At 45.6% G+C, this 17,264-nt stretch overlaps 1 protein-coding gene across 1 annotated transcript in view; it reads right to left on the bottom strand.

The window, feature by feature from the left end:
• Positions 1-16,746, bottom strand: part of AFF1 (ALF transcription elongation factor 1) — a 76,527-nt gene extending 59,781 nt beyond the window's left edge. The window contains exon 1 of the mRNA XM_064711195.1: positions 16,466-16,746. Within this exon, the coding sequence (XP_064567265.1) occupies positions 16,466-16,482 (17 nt within the window). The 5' untranslated portion in view covers positions 16,483-16,746. The remainder of the gene's footprint in view (positions 1-16,465) is intronic.
• Positions 16,747-17,264: the final 518 nt, after the last annotated feature.

Below are 17,264 nucleotides of genomic sequence, written 5' to 3'. Positions count from 1 at the left end.
ACCCAGATCCCTCTGACAGCCTGCTACATCCTGCCTTTGTCTGAGAATCCGCTTCCACGGAGAATCGGCATTCCCTGCTGAGCAGATCCTGCTCCAACCGAGCAAGGACTCTGACTCACCCACGATTTTCTCAGAAGTGACCTTTTCCCATTTTTATGGATTTAAAAGCCAGCTGCAGTCACGGAGTCTCTCATGCACAAAATGCAACCTGGCATTATTCCCGACTTGCCAGAGGGCGAGCGCAGGGCTGCTGGCACAGCAGGGTCACCGGCCCTGTGCCCCAGCCGCTGTTGCACAACTGTTCCGGGCACCTTCCCTGCCTCTGCAGCACCTGCAGCTTGCTGCGAGCCGCACTTCTCCCTTCATCAAAACGGCGGTAAAGCACTTGGCAAGCGCCGGGAACTGAGCGCGTCGACCTGAACTCACACGTGGCCGTGTCAGAGCAGCACGGGGGCGATTTGGGTTAAGTCAGTGTTCAGGTAGTAGGCAAGCAGCAAGAAAAATTAAGGTGAGTAGACCCGTCAGAGACTCAGCTTGACACATTCTGCTCTCCACCAGGATCAACAGCACCTGGAACACCTCCCACTACTTGGGAATGGGCTGCCCTGCAGCATTACTCCCTCCCACAGTGCTTCTTCCTCTTGATTATCTACATGTCACTTACAATAAAAAACATCATGCATTTCTCTTGATTGTTTAAGTCAGCCTGAGACATGTAAACAAATTTAACTCATTGTCTTACAAACCCCAGCTCAGGAAAATTATGTGATTGAAGTAAAATCGGTGGAAGAATGCCAAATCTCAAGTTTTGTTAAGCTTGGCCAGATCCTCCAGCACTCTGCACTTCAGTGCCCGGCTTCAGCTGTTATCTCTAAGCCAAATCTTTCTGGCAGGGCTCTTTAAATCAGCAGCATGAGCACAGGAGCAGGGTAACCACCACATGGTGAGCAGCAATCCTTTCAGAGCATGTACATGGGTGCACAACTGCCCAGCACGGGGAGAAGGTGTTCCCCAGTGGAAACAGAGGCAGGATGGTGATATTTTATTAACTCACCCACCACTAGCAAAATATCAGTGTCTCTAACGCTGACAAGGCACACTTGAATAGTCAGAAGTGGCTATCAGCTGCCGCCCAGCAGTCTGAAGGCTTTCTTCAGTGAAGCGGTGCATGAAATCTCCCACTGTACCCATCTGCCTCTGAATTCCTCATCTCAATGGCAGGAATCCAGCACCTGGGATGAACTGCTGGAGGCTTGCCTGGGAAAATGCATAGGGTACAACCTACATTCTACCTTATATAAAACCTATCCTACCTGTTAATTTGGTTTTGCCTTGAAATTCCTTTTTTGCTGTTCTTGTTGTTCAATAAAATCAATAGATTTAAAGGCAGCAAGTGAACTGTGTTTGCAGTAGTAATGCACAAAAAGCAGAATGCAAAAATGAAATCAGGTTTCTATTTCTTTAAAGTATGCTCTAAAACAATGTTCTTTACTGGCAAATCATGAGAGATTAGGGTTAAAACGCTGTTGCAAACTAGTACTATCTGAAAAGGAACCAAATAATTAAGGGATCATCAAAAAGCATTTTTACCTTTCATATTAATTTCCCAGACCTATTTTAATTCATTTTTTTCACACAATTGCAACATTTTGGTACACACATATTTCCACCTTAGTGGTTAAAGGAAATTAAGCCATGCTTGCTGAGACCTACTGTTTCTTCCCACCTGATATCCAAATATTTTATTTCTCATGTAGCACAGAAATAGTCAAGCAAAGCCCAATGGTCCCCTCCAACCCAGTTACAGTTTCTCCAGTATCCTCATAAAAATGATAAAGCTTTGAAAGAACTCTCAGCTAAAAGGCCTTAAGATAAAAAGCAAGTTATAGCAATGTAAAAAAAAGAAAAATAACAATCCAGGTGATAGCAGCTGTTAAATTTCAGAAAATGAATGGTTAATTTTCTATGTTAAATACTTTTTCAAGTTAAATCAAAGACTGAAATCTTACCATCTATTTTATTGCCTTAGTTCTTTGAGAGGATACTGAAATGCTTACTGCATGTGCAGGAAGTTAAAAGCAGTAAATTTTCTATTTTAGGACTACATTAAAATTATTCAAGTGGACATGCCTTTTGTTCATTGATTTTATAGAATTTCCAAAATGCCACTAAAAAACCCCCAACATTACTGTTCTCCACTACTGTAAAAAAAGAATTTCAACAAGATACACAGTTTGTAGAAAAAACCCGAAATGTTTAGTGAGCAGCTGCTTCATGTGTGCGCATTTTAAATCCCATCTCACACAACGCTTCTCCCCACACAGCTACCATCCCTGCACATCTGGCCAAGTGAATATTTCACTGGTTTTTCCCCAGAGCCTGCTATCAGCTGACCTTGTCCCTGCTCGGACAAGCAGCTCCTATTCCATCAGTCACTCTGCCATGTGGCCCACAGGTGCCACAGCCTACACATACTGCCACATTCTCGCTTCACACACAGCTCAGCTGAGCTTGGCTCCCCTTCAGCCATCCCCAAACCCCCGTTTCTTAAAGAGCTGACTTCATCCAGCTTGTTGTAAATGCTGTCAGACAGCTGGAAAGGGCTGGCAGTGAGAGCTCTGCAGAGCCCAAGAGCCTTTCACCTCAGATTTCCTGCACAGTCCAAAGGGTCCTCCTTTCTTCCCTCTGTGGCCATCCCAGCTGAGAGCCAGCACAGGCTCCTGGAGCTGACAGCTCAATGCAGCTCAAAGCCCAGCGTGTAAAATGTAACATCAGCCTGAGAACTTGCTCCTTTCCCGACTGCAAATTCTGAAGCTGTTCAAAGAATTAACTCCACATCAAATGCTATCAGTGGTTTAATTTGCTGTGAGGCATATCAAAAGCAAAACCTGCAAATATGAGCATTTGAAACTGTCTCAGAAATATGGATATGTGCAACTCTGCCTCCAGAATCTTTAATCCCCTGCAACCTATTAAACACAAGAACAACTTCTTGTGAAACATTCTTACTGTAAATCCTTCCCAAACAAGTGAGTAAATCAAATCTAACATGCTAAGAACACGATAGTACTGTAACTAAATTGAGATTAAGAAAAGTTTAAAAATATGAAAGAGATGAATTCTTTCATACTTTCATAGAAATTAGCAGCAAACACATCATGCATGAAAGAAAGGTTTCCTATCCTTTTGAGTTTTTCACTTACATAACAGCATGTACCAAGTAACAGGTTGGACAAGTCTTATCTGCATAGCAAGGACTACGTAGAAGCATAACGAGATTAGCAATGTTTGTTGAAAAGATCTGTTTATATGCTGAAAAGCCTATTTAAAAACCTTTCCTGCATTCTCTGCCAGATTCTAATTATTCCAGAAGTATTTTCTATTTTTTTCATCTATACACAGAAGGGCCTGCTAACTTTCCTATGGTTTGTATCTGTTTTTCCATTTTATTAAGAGGTGCACATGCTCTGTAGCTGACTACCTCTCTGTGCTGGAGTTTCAAACTGCAATCGAATCATCAGCCTGAACAAAGCAGCTCATTGTCATTCTGAAAGAACTTGGCAAGTGTTCAATCTAAGCAGGAGCAATAATCCATGACAGGGTGCATTAGGCAGGTACTGATGCATGCCTAATGCACACTGCAAAGTATATACCCCTCCAAAATACACTCTGAAGTATCTTATCTCTCCTTTTTCCTGCTTTTTAAGAACGTTTACATAAGCTGTTACTTTTAGCAACTACAAAAAGCTATCCCTTTAAAGAATAATAATAAACTGGATACAAATACTGTCCCACTGCAATTCTGTACACAATTACTCAACATATTTCTGTTTTTTCCAATGAAAAAACAAAAAACAAACCAAAACAACAATAATAAAAACAAAACAAAACAAACACAAGCCACATTTTCACCACGTGCACCTCTGTTTAAAAAGCACCTATTTTCCCCTGGTGCTGGAAGCAGCCAAGTGCTCAGCTCCAGCACCATTAGCCACACTTGCATGCAGGCAGTGGGAACATCACCCTCTGGCTCGCACCAAACCAACAGCCAGCTCCCGTTCCCACGGGACAGCAGCACGGCTCTGGCACTGCCGAGGCCACTGCAAACACTGCAAATCCCTGAGCTGCCTGCTGCAAGCCCGGGGCTGGGTCTGCCTCTGCGTGCGCCTGGCAGAGCCCAGCGGGCACCGGGCATGTCCCAGCCGTGCCAGGAAAGGCCAGAGCAGCACAGGGGCTTCTGCAGGCAGGTGAGCTCGGGCATCCTTGCCTAAGGCAGCACCGGGAATCCAGGAACTGCATGTACAAGGAACTACACCCTGGGAAAGGGGAGTGCTGCTGGGAACCAGCAAGGCCAATTCCAAAGCACTTACCTCGCCTCCCTGAGCAGCACCTGAGTGCTCCTGGAGAACTGCTCCCTGCTAACCATGCCCTATTCTGGAAAGCACACAGCTGTACACCACATCCACAGCCAGCTCAATACCCAGCTAACAGCTGTTTCACCTGCTGCTCCTAATCTAGGTGAGACATCTGAAGGATGGACAGAGTTTCTCTAAGGACTACTGTATCTTGAAAGCCATTACCATTGACATGATCGTGGTCAATGTACCACATCTTGGCTGCCTAAAAACATGAGGTATTTTTTGTGAACCAGGTAACACAGCAACCCCATGATTTTTACAGGGAGGCAGAGGGACAATGTATTTTCTAGCTGAAGTAGCAAACTACTACATATCAGGAGTTATCTGCCAATAATTGGGCAATGTGCTGATTAATACATTTTCTGGGTTGCCTAAGGACACTGCATGCATGAGTATCTCGTCATTATTAATTAATCACTCTTTGTGCTTTTATCCTGGTAGAATTTACATGTCGCACACAGTGAATACCCTGAATGAGGCAATTCCTACCTCCAAAAGCACTTACTATTGTCAGTTTATTTGCCCTGCTTAGCCCGATGCTCAGATTGGCAATAAATCATCATTCTTAGCAGCTGAAGTGTTTAGTGTCTTTCATTCAATATTCAATTTCTTTCCTCCTTGCTGTTCCCCCTGGAAGGACAGTAATCATGTGCTGAAAAGTCATTTACAGCACTGCAATTAAGAGATTATTCCATTAGGCTTTGTATTTCTATCCGGTTTTATGTTTCCATTAAAAGCACTTTGTTAAACAATTGAGCAAACAACTTCATGCAACAGCAGGAGCCTCATGAGCTGATGCCTGTCAGGCCGAGCCCGGTGAAGCAGCCCAGGATGGGCAGGAGGGGCTCATGGATCCACAGAGACCCTCCTCTTAGGCAGGATCCCCAAACCAGGGACAGGACAGGCAGCATGACTGCAGATGGGCCAGTGTGGCATCAGGAGTTGGGGAGTGACTGCTGCCAAGAGATTGGGTGGAACTGAGGAAGAGTCCCTGGCCAAACACCTGTGAGTGGGTGCATTCCTCTGTAAACACAGCATCATTTCTTGTACCTCTAAGAACAGAGCAAAATTGTCAAGGAAGTTCTATTTATTTCTATAAAAACTGACCACCTCTTCAAGGAGCAAAACCTGAGAGCCAAAGAAGTCACATCTGCCCAGGCAATGACTGTGGTGATTTCACACCGAGCTTGTGATCAATGCTGGAAAATCCCACCAAAATGCCTCAGAAATACACGTGAGGAGTTTCACCAGGCACATCCAGCATTCTGTTCACTCAGTGGTGACTCAGGGCACTTCCAGGGAATAAACCACCTTCTCTGATAACGCCCTTCCAAGTCCGTACCAGTATTTTCATGGCAGCAGCCAACGAGTTCCTGCCCTCAGCACCATGGTGGCAACAGACTTGCAAGGAGAATGAATCAGCTGCCTCTCCCCGGGGTTCCTCATTCCTGCCCTCCCACACTTGATCCCAACAACAGCCACTCCCTGCCCTCAGGATGAAGCAGGAGGTCTGTGCTCAGCTCACCGAGGGACAGAGCAGATGCTCCACAGGAACCACTGCACCGAGCTCCTGCAGAAGGTTTTCCATTCTTACGTGCAGGCTGCTGGACTTTTCCTCACCCCCGAGTGTCTGCCCAGAGCTACACTCAGTGCCAAGCACAGAAAGCCCCTCCATAACCCGTGTGCCAGCAGCCAGCTTCCCGCAGCGTCACAGGGATGCGCTGACTCAGGATTGCTTCATCTCTCTGTACTCTCTCGCTGGCCCTGAAATTCATTCATGAAACATCCACAAACAGAATGAGCAACACCCCCCAACAGCAGCTGACACCTCACATAACCCAGGTAACATCCAGCCAAGCAAGCTGTAGAAAAGCTAGGTATTTTCGAGAAAATGCAAGTTGATCACAGTAATTTGGAACCACGGGATAACATTCTCCACACACACTTTTTAACACATTCAGTAACTTTTCCATCTTGCCCAATTTCTTGGTTAAACAGTGACTAAAACACAGGCTGAAAAAGAGTCAAATTCTGCAAAGCAAAACTTGCCATAAGTATTTCTGGAAGCCACTTGAAAAAAAAGGAGTAAGGAAAGAGTCTCACTATTTATGCAATTTTCTATTCTTCTTGAAACTTCCATTAATCCTCAGAACAGCTCTTAGAATCCTTCCCAACTAGCAAATGGTGCCTTAACTCCCCATTTTTTCACTTAACAGCCCTGCTTAGAAATGTGGAGCTTGTAGTAATGCATACAACAGGGAAAGAACACAGGAAATTGTAAGGTTAATATCCCTCCCTTTTCTACATCTCTTTTTCTGTCACTTCTCAGTTTCAAGCTGTGAATCAGGAATCCATTTTGAGCACTTGCTTTTACACATGCAAAACCCATTCTCAGTGTAAAAGCTCCAGGTCAAGAATTCTTTTTGAGCACAAGCTCAAGCAGAGCTCTTTACCAGGAACACCCTTTTGAAGTGGACTTGAAAACTTAAAAGCCAAAGGAAACCAGAAAATTAGATACTAGCATAAATTCCTTTTTTCACTAAAGTACAACATTGCCTTATAATACACAGTTTAAGTCTCTCAAAAGATATGGAAGGAGTAGACCAGCTGGAACCCAGTGCACAAGCTGAAGGCTACAATTTGGCCCCAGATGAGAACAGCATAGAGCAACCCAGAGGAACCAATAAAATTTGAAGCAGCAGCTGTAACAACACCTTGCGTGTTCACCCTGCTGAGCCCTGGCACATCAATTCTCACCACTGCCTCAGCTTTCAGCACACCCTTGGCCAGCTGAACTCACACAAACCATTTCAATCCTCCTCTGGTTTCTACCTTCCATTGAGACTCAGCTGTGTGTAAGCAGGATCCTAGATCTGTATCTAGGCAGTGCCTGCACCTCCCTTGCACTCCCATCTCATTTGCACTCGCCCACGTGAAACAGAAGAGGAAAGGGTGAAAGAATAGTTCAAGGGCCTTCTAAGAAAACTGCATGGCTTAATTAAAGACCTTTTAAATGTATCTTATTAACCTCAGCAACTGCTACTGGTTGTTCAGACCTCCCCCTCTCTAGGGGAAAGAAAGAAATATTGAACAAGTAAAACCAAGCCATTATTCACTTGGCAGATTACTGTACACAAACAGCCTTTCAAGTTGTTACATTAAAGTAAACACAGCTTATATCAATATCATCTGTACTTTTCCGTCATTAGGCTGCCAGGGAGGAGATGGCCCACTTTCAAGGAAGCAATTTTTACAAAAGGAAACCATTAACTTGATATTTAATCGATGAACAAAGGAACAGGGAAGTGAAGAAGAAATAGCCCAGAAGATGGGGATGGGACACAGAAGAGAGTTTTCTTCACAATACCTTCTGTTATATGGCATTTCTATCAGACTTTTCCATGGGGACAGGGGGGATATTTTCAAACAGGATTTTGATGTTTTCTCCTGCTATAGTTGAAAATAGAACCTTTTCTCCTATTTCTACTGTTTTGACTGGCACAAATGATGGCCAAATCAGAAAGTTACAGGAATAAGCACTGTTAAGGGAGCTGAGTGGAAACAGTACTGAACACAGGACCCCTGGCTAAGACACTGTGAGCTCCATACGTGTCTCTTTATAACCAAGTATAGCACAGACACCAAAGTCAGTTCTAGCTAAGAACTGAAACCACTGTGTTTGGCCAATGTTCAGCCTAAAGGACAGAATGTCAACTAAATGTTCATTACATTTAAAAATTAACCCAGACTGCATCTGGGTTTATAAGCATTACAGGATGAGGGGTTGTGTGTGTGTGTGTGTGTGTGTGTGTATGGTCAATATCTTTGATTTGGCATGTTTTGGTAGGGTTTGTTTAATACGCACAGCTCCTCAGTTTTCACAATTCTCTCAAAAGTTGTTCAAATAGTAAAACAACATCAACACACACCAATACAGTTGCCAAACCAGATCCCAAGAAGGTTTTGGTTGCAATTACCAGATTGTGCAATAATTACAAACTGCTTTCATTTATTCAAGAAGTACAGAAGGAGGTTCTGGCTGTGAAACACAGTGCCACACTACATCAGCTGTCTATATTGCAAGAGGAAGAAACAGCAATAGGTTCCCTGCACATAAATTCTCTCTGTCCCTCCAAACATGCAGGAAAAAGGGATGTGTAATGAAAGAAACCTATTTACTGTCAGTCAGTTCATCCAGTTTACTTAACTGACTTGGAAAGAAAACACCCTTTCCAAATCATTAAGAACCAGACCGATTCACATGTTTAAGTAATGGAAGAACCAGCTTGGGAGCCAAGTTTTAATGTTATCAATTTCTGCAGATTGGCAATTTCATCCATCTGTTTTACTCCACTGTGGTCCCACTTGTGCAGAGCTGCACTGTCAGTGCACCATGGCACCAAACAACAGCAATACTCATCAGTGACATGCTCAGGTAGGTACAGAAACTCCACTTTGGGACTGGCTCACTTGGAACCAAAATCAAAGCTGAAGTCATCCCACCTAGCCACTAAGAGCTTGGAACTGGTTTGGAAGGAATAGGGAACAACAGCAAATAGTTAAAGGCATCTTCAGAGGGAAATTCTACACTGAAGCTGCTAATGTTTTTTCTTCTCCCATCCTTGGCTTTCTTCTCCCATCTTCATTTTGATTACAAATAAATAGAGAGCTGCAAGGGAAAGCTTTGTGCCACTTAATTCACTAAATGACCAAGCCTTTTTTCATATGTAAAACACCGAGTTACTGAATTTTCCCAGTCAATTTAGATCTATTGTTCTCAATTCCTCATTGTACAAGTCAACTTCTGCAATGGCAGAAGCATCCCAGGTCCCTGAATAATAGATCTCATTATTACAGTGTTTCTAAAAGCAGATTAGACCTTCTCAAAGAACAGCACATGATTTTACCTATTTTTCTCTCTCCCCAGTACAGGTGATTGCAGAGAATGTTCTTATGCTCTAGGACTAGTTTTTTTACCCCTGTAGTGCATTACACAGAACCAGGCATTCCCTCTACAAAGGGCCACAAACCCAGCTAAGCAAAGAGAGCCTGTTAATAGTTTGCTGAAGCCAGTCCATGTAAAATGGATAGGGGTTTGCAAACAGATAAAGATCACCTACAGTGTTCCAAAACCTCAGCAAAGTGATCACATTCCCTTTAAATATTAAGGCACTTGCTCATCTTGCTTCCAGAATGAAAGCTACAGAATGTCATGCATTGAATGAGAAACCCAAAAATCAAACCAATTAAAAGTTAACTGCTGGATAAAGCTGAGCACTCTGCTGCAAGGGAGCTGCAGGGTCTCAGCAAAGAACAGAGACACAGTGGTCCAGAAGAGCTCTTTGGCCAACACAGCTTGCACCCACCATGCCACAGCCATCCTCCCAGAAGCCATAAGCCAGAAAAAGCAGCTCCTTCACCAGTATCATGGAGCTCACACTTGGGCCGGCACAGTTATCTCACCTCTGCAGTGCACTGCTGCCTTCCAGCTGTGCCAGCACTTTTCACTGAGTCTGCAGTGAAAGAAGGTCTGCAGTGACAGACAGACAGACACACATGGCAGCTTCCAGGTAGTGACAATTCTAAGGGAGTCTTCTAAAAATCCGAGCAAAGCTCCCTGCTCTGCAGCACAGAGGGCCAGACCAGGCTCTTTTTCTGTTAGCACATGTTATTTTAGTAAAGCTAAGAAGAAAAAGATCTCTAGACTGACAGCCTGTTCTCAGCAGCGCCACAGGTTTACTGACATCAGGAAAACAACTTTTCCTAGAACAGCTTGTTCTGCCGAGGGCTTTGGGGACAGGGAAAAGAGAATAATGTCACCAAAGCACTTCTAAACTGCCAGAATATTCCCTGCCTTCAGATTAGGATGATTTTTCCAAAATAGCCTACGGGGGGAGAGGAGTATTGAGAAATAGCTGCATACCAGTTACAAGGGAGAGTTTCTGAGCTCTGCTTGAAAAGATTAATTATGCCAGTAATATCTTTTTAAGCGAAACCTTACAAACTGCAGAAGAACAAAAAACCCAAAAGCAATTTCTTATCACGTCTCCAATTCTCCAGAGATGTAAATATCCCTTTACTGCTCCACATTTTAATAATTCCTTTCCATTTCAGATGCAAGCAGACAGCTGTATTTCAAAATGCAGTGCCCACAGCTCAGCTCAGGGAGGAGGCACGTGCACTGGAGCTTCTCACACATCTCACATGCACACACCACCTGCTAAACACCCTGCCATGAAGGAGCTGATCATCACTGCTGAATACATCCCTTGCTGCTTACAGCTTATACACTATTCTAAGAAGCAAAGATATACAGAATAAAAATACTACCATACGCTCAAGAGTTTCCTCTTTTGTTTCTTTTAAAAATACTTATCACTCAGGTTTTGGTTGAACTGGTGATATAGGTTTTTGTGGTTTGTTATTTTTTGATGAGTTTTTGGGGTTGGTTTTTGTTGCTTTCTTTTTTTTTATTTGCAAGTACAGAAATGAAACCCACAGTCCTTGCAGTTCTGAAAATGAGTTTTGCTGTTGTCTCTGAGGTTAACCATTAACAATTTGCTTGTTGAACTTTCTCTAAAAATTACAGCAGGAACATTATTTTCTCTTAACCTGATGATAACATTGCAAAAACAACAGTAAAGGAAAACTTTAGGTTGCTAGTACAATAAACATTCATAACAATTGAAAATGACAATTCTACAAACAATATCTAAGCCTAAACTAATCCAGAAGTCAAACATCTTCCTGAAGAATTTGTGACGAAGGTTGCCTAATCAAGTGTGCCTAGATACCTCAGCTTGACAATTCTGAAGCATTAACAGGAGCAGAGCAACTTCTCAAATGCAATTTTGCGCCCACACACCTGCTCTTTCTCCCCATTTGCCACCTCCCCCTTCCAATACAAGAATAAGGCAGCAAAAGAAATGCACTTTTTAGAAAGCCATGCAGTTCAATAGGGTGATAAACAACTTCTGCAGCTCAGCAGCAAAAGAGCTGAGCTAGGGGCTGGCTCTGCACACAGCAGCCACCACAGCTGAGAGGGAAGATGGGCTACAAGAGTTCTACCTCTCACCACTTTCCACAGCTGCTTGATTCTCTACTGATAGAGAATTCAACTTCACTTCCCTGAATTGCCTATGGATAGGCCACTGTGGAAAATCTTCTCCTAGCACATGCAGCACCTCTTGTCTGTTCCCCACAAAAGCATTCTGCTGGAGAGGCAGCTCTATCTTAATCTACTATGGTAACACCTCATTTGGGAGTGATAATTGCCCCAGCCAATCCCACACTCTTCCCTTTTTTATCATGGACACAGATGAACTGCAGCAGCCAAAACTGCAAAACATAAAATAGCCAGTACATTTTCCACTATAACATACCACAGGGGGAAAAAAGCTCCAGGCTGTGTTCAAGACTGAACAGAAAAATACTTTCTCTATTTTTTTGAGGCTTGTGCAGTAACTCTTTTGTCATGCCAGGTAAGCAAACTCTGCACCCCCAACCACTGAGCACCAAAGCCAGGCCCTAGGATGACACCTTGCACTCTTTCTCACTTCACTGCCCTCCACCTCACGGAAAACAATGCCATTGTGGCATTCCCACCTAACTTCAAGGAGACACCTTTTCTATTCTATTTTAAAGGCATTTAAAAGCTTCATGTATCATTCACTATGGCTCCTCTCAGAAGAAAAGTGCTGAGGAGAATTTATGCACCTCATTAAAAGCTTGTTTCCTGCTCTTCATGCTGCATCTTGCAGTTGTACTAGCAAATGATTTTCTCATAAAAAGCTGTGAGAAGCGGCTTCTCTTTGTAACACAGATTCAGACACAGGAAAATTACACGACCTAAGGAAACATTCCCTTGTATACCAGCTCAAGTATGCCATGACAAACGCACTTCAGAGTTTTCAATGGCCTATTGCAAATTGGAATATCCACTCCTAATAAAACCAAACCAACCTGAAAAATTCACTTCCCTGTGAGCATCTCTGTCTTCTGTGTGGGAGAGTTTCAGCTGCAGGTCTGCCTCAGAGCAACTCCACGCTCAGAAAGTCCAGGCAATAAGGAATTGCAAACTGAAAATCCCCAGCAGCCCACAAAACATGCCATAGACCATCCAGACATCTGGTTCTGGAGAAAACAGGTCTGTATTTCTAGGCAAGGGTGGTAGCAAGCAAAACCAACAGGGTTTCATGGGATATTTTAGCTTTCAATAGACAAGTAAACTCCAACAAGATATTGTTTCAGCCCTTCTTGACCTCCATCAGCTGACCGGAACTCAGCATCATCAGGCAATACTGGCATTTGCCTGTATAAACAGGATCCATGAAACAAACAAGTTATGAAAAGTGTCCTTACATCTGGCCTGGAAAGCTGTGAAATGACACGGAATGAACTAAAGCTGCATTATTCAAAGTAGCTTCTCCTCAGGGAAAAGCCTCAGCTTTACTCTCTTCAGAATTTACTGTCTTTTAAATATAGATAAACCCACATTTTATTTCTGCAAAGCACCACCTTTTTTCTACCAGAACGGGCAGTACAGTCTCCTCTCAAGATTCTTGTGTGTTTAGCTGGTACAACTTGGCTTTAGGGGGTGGAAACAGAGGGATTCCCAGGCTGCCGTCCATCATTACCCTTCCCTGCAGGGCTGGCTCAGGAGAAAGAGCAGTATGAGCCCAGCAGGGATGACAGCACAACACTCAGGTTTCATGTTGCTCTGACTGTGTACTGTATTCACCTATGTCCAAAGATTTGAAAATTGCATTGGTTCTGCACACCAGAAATGATGCTGACCATGACTACACTAAAAAGCAAGTTATAGATAAGACAATCCAAAATGCTTAGCATCCAAAACAACAAAGTATTTTGTTTATCCTCCAACTGTAAATAAATGTAACTGACAGCATCTACAGACAATTTTAAATGACCTCAAGCAGCCTGAGAAAAGCAGCCTGCATCTTAAAAAACAAAGGCAAATATTCATCTAAAGATCCTCAGCTTGCAATTGCTGCAGCAGAGCAGGTATTTTAATGAAGAAAGAAGCAGAAATGATGGGCTCTGTCAGTCTGTCCCACACTCCTCCCAAGGGTCCTGCCATATTCCCAGAGCAGTTGAACGGCACATGATGAACATCACACCACAGTCGACAAGCAACTAAATTTGTCCTTATTCAGATCAGCTCTGCTTCTGCTCACAAGTCGCTGAATACACCACAAAAACCTGACACAAGCCCCGTTGCCTGGGGACACCACAGGCATCAGATCATCTGTGCCCTCCAGAAGGGAGCACACAGAAAGCTACAGCTGCAAACCTACGGCTCAGTGAGCAACTTAAAAAACCCCCACAACCCCACATTATACACAAAAAAAGCTAACTGGAGGATGGTTTCTCCAGCTAATAGCTCCAGATGAGATGTAAGCTACCTGCAGCAGCTAATGGGAGAAGCTGATCATTCTCAAACAGCTGAAACCAAACCATGCCCAACTCACCCTGCAAGCATTTCTTAAGATCATGATTTTAAAGAATGCTGCGGCATCCATTAGCACATCAGTTCCTCAGTTATCACCACTACAGCTTTTAAAATGCTAAGGAGCAGCAACAGGTAGGTTTCATCACCTTGTTTTCCCTACCCTTCCACCCTTCAAAACTGTGAAGCCCAAATGCCAGGTGAGCTGCTGAGGATCACAGCACTGAAGCTGAGGAAAGGATGCTGGATTTTCTTGTTTCCAAACAAGCATCCTCCCCTGTGTCACATCACTTTCGCTAGCTAAAGCAAACAGCATGTGAGAAATAGAAAACGCGAGCAGATGGAGGAGAGCCTGAAGGCCTCACACAGAGTGATACACAAACCACTACTGAGCCCAGTATCACACCACCTCATCAGTAATTTACTGAGCTTGCAAAAATTGCCTGTATTTTTTGCAAAGCACAAATAAACACAGAAAGCTCACCCATTTCTTTTGTCAGATGCCTTGCAGAGTAAACCCTATGACATGTTTTGGCAAAATGAATTCTGGAGACATGTGGCTTCTCAGTCCCATGCAGCAGAGTTCTAATTATTTATTGTGAATATTAACTCATCCTTTACTATTGAATAAAAGCTTCTACATACCCACAAAACACATTTTTTTTCAATGGGATGGATACCCCTGCAGATCTATGCCACGGAAACAGAAACATCACAAGCCTTCTGGCAAATGCAATCTCTGTCCTACAGACTCATTTCTGCTGCTCATATGCACTCCTGCTCTCTTTAAATGCCTTAAAACAAACAATAATCAGAGATCTTAACACTGATCTTCAGGCATACAGAGTAACCTCTGTACTCACTGTGCTGAAATGCTCTGACACAGTTTTACAGCTTGAGCACCTCACAGCATTGTGACAGAAGCAAAAGCCAGCACACAGGATGGAGAAGGAAGGAGGGCACAGAATGGCAGGTGCATGTCTCGTCCCCATGTCTGTCTCAAATGGCAGGTGTGGGGCACAGTCCTTCCACCTGCCCTGCAGAATCCAGCCCCACAGTCCCAGCCCCTGGACCAATTTCCTGCCTTCAGCCTGAGCCACTCAGCCTGTAACACTTAATTCTCTGCACCATTCACCTTAGGGGTCAGGGATGTGGCTCCCTGGCGCCAGCACCACTCTGCCCTTTCCTGGCCAGCTGGCTGAAGCTGGGGGTACTGCTGGGACCCGGCTCCCCCGTGGCCTCCTGCCACCCAGCAGAATGGCTGTGCGACCTCTGAGACATCAGGCACGTCCCTGGCCTTGGAGCCAAGCCAAGCTCCAGGGCCAGCCAGCATCCCCAGGATTTATGCTGCATCCAGCATGCGGTCCTATTACAGCAACGCTGATAATGCAGGCCAGTAAATCATGCAAAGGGATGATACAAAGGAAAAAAAAAAAGACGCTAGAAACTCAATCTTTACCTTTTTGTTAAGTACTCTTTATGCAAAATAGTCCCAGTATTGGGAGAGTAGGCCATGGAAGCTGAAGAAGAGCTCAGCTGTTAACCAAGCAATCAATCTTCCCCTGCTTCTTCCCCAAACCGCAGGGCTCTGTCCTTCTCCAGTTTGTAATTTAAAGCCAGCTCTTGGCTTCAGACCTGCAGAAAGGCACCACTGTGAAAATGCACCGTGAGTGCCAAACTTATGTGTAGGATACACCACCATTTTAATTTTTTTTTTCCTGCCTGCAGGAAAGCGGAGCAGGGTGCCTGTTTGGTGTGGGACTAAAGAGCAAAAATGAATTTCTCTCTTTGACATTTCTTAAATCCCCATTAAGGCATCGTAAACGCTAAAAGGCATTTAACAGGTACCTTAAATAGCACTGCTCTATCAAGTACTACTGCTTAAGAAAAGCTGCCTCCCCCATGCTGAGTGTGAAATTAACTTCAGGCAGGACACTCCCCAACTCCCCCAAGAGCAGGCTGCTTCTTTAAAACCCCAGCTGAAAAGTATTTACGCAAGATCGGCGTTTTCGCTTGAATTTTGCTCCCGGACAGCAACTAAGTAACTCATTCCCGTACCCTTCTCTGCTGTAACCATACCTAGAAAATGTAACCCAGCATTTTCTACGCTCGCAGCTATCCAGCAGAGACAACCTGCTTCCCCCTGCCCACTCGCCATCCCAGCAGAACCATTCCCCACCTTCTGAGCCAGTGCTGGAGGCACTGACAGAGACCCGCTCACGCCGGGCTGGTTAGGGGCGAGCAGAAACAAATACACGCGAGAAGAGAATCAATTTCAAAGAGCTTTTAAACAGACAAGTCCACCGGGGAGAAGGAAATCGGTTTCAAGGAGCTTTTAACTTGTTGGACCGGGAGAGATTTGACGGGGAGCAATTAAGACTTTGCTTTTCCTGCTGGAAGAAAGTTTACGCCGGGAGGAGGGAGCGGGCACGGCGGTGAACAAAACGCAAGGACAAAACCCACCCGGGGCTCGGGGTGAAGCCCCACAGCCAGCCGAGCCTGGGCAGGAGCCAGGGCATCACAAACCCAGCTCCAAGCCAGATGCACCGGGCGCCACCAAAGTTATTTAGTGCCGTACCTCGACTGGGCAGCCATCGCGGGGTTATCCTGCCAGACGTCCTCTATCCATGAGCTCCGTCCGCAGCTGTCCAGGCTCTATCCCGCTGCCCAAGCCCGCCGTCCCATGCGCCGGCCGCCTCCCCGCCGGTGCCCGGTGCCGCCGCGCCGCGGCTCCCCCCGCCCGGGCGGCCGGCGCAGGGCTGGGGCTCGCTCATTTTGATCGACATCCGGGCGCCCGGCCCTCCCCCGGCCGCCGCCAGGGAGGGGGGCCCGCCCGGCCCCGGGGGACGGCCCCGCTCCGGCCCGCAGCCGGCGAGGCCCGGTGCCGCCGTTCGCTCGGGCCGCGGCCCCGCTCGGTGTCGCCGCGGTGCCCGGGGCGGCAGGACCGGTGTCAGAGTGAGCCCCGCGCCCGCCCCGCGCCCGCCTCCCCCTGCCCGGCCGAGCGCTCGTGGTACGGCCCGGCCTGGCCCGGCGGGCGGCGGGAGGGCCGGGCCCAGCCCGGACCCCTCCTGAGGCGAGCGGGCCGAAAGGGCACGGGCCAGGCGGGACGGGCCGGGGCTGCCCCGGCAGCCGGCCCCTGCCCTCCGCCACGGCCCCGCGGCTGCTCCGGCGGCGTCTGCTTCGCTTATCTGCTGGTTTATTTGGGTTTATTATTTTATTATCATTATCATCATTATTATTTGTATGGGGGAGGGGAGGGGTTGGTTTTAGAAAGACAGAATAAAACGGCACGAATTTTTCAAAATTTCGGGAGTTTCCAAATCTTCGAAGCGAGCACAGAGCCCGGCTGCAGACACCAGACACGCATCCCAGGTGTC

Source organism: Zonotrichia leucophrys, chromosome 4 (genome assembly GCF_028769735.1).
Source record: "Zonotrichia leucophrys gambelii isolate GWCS_2022_RI chromosome 4, RI_Zleu_2.0, whole genome shotgun sequence".
Taxonomy (NCBI): domain Eukaryota; kingdom Metazoa; phylum Chordata; class Aves; order Passeriformes; family Passerellidae; genus Zonotrichia; species Zonotrichia leucophrys.
The sequence above is the reverse complement of the archived record's forward strand: the minus strand, read 5'-3'. Positions and strand labels throughout refer to the sequence as shown.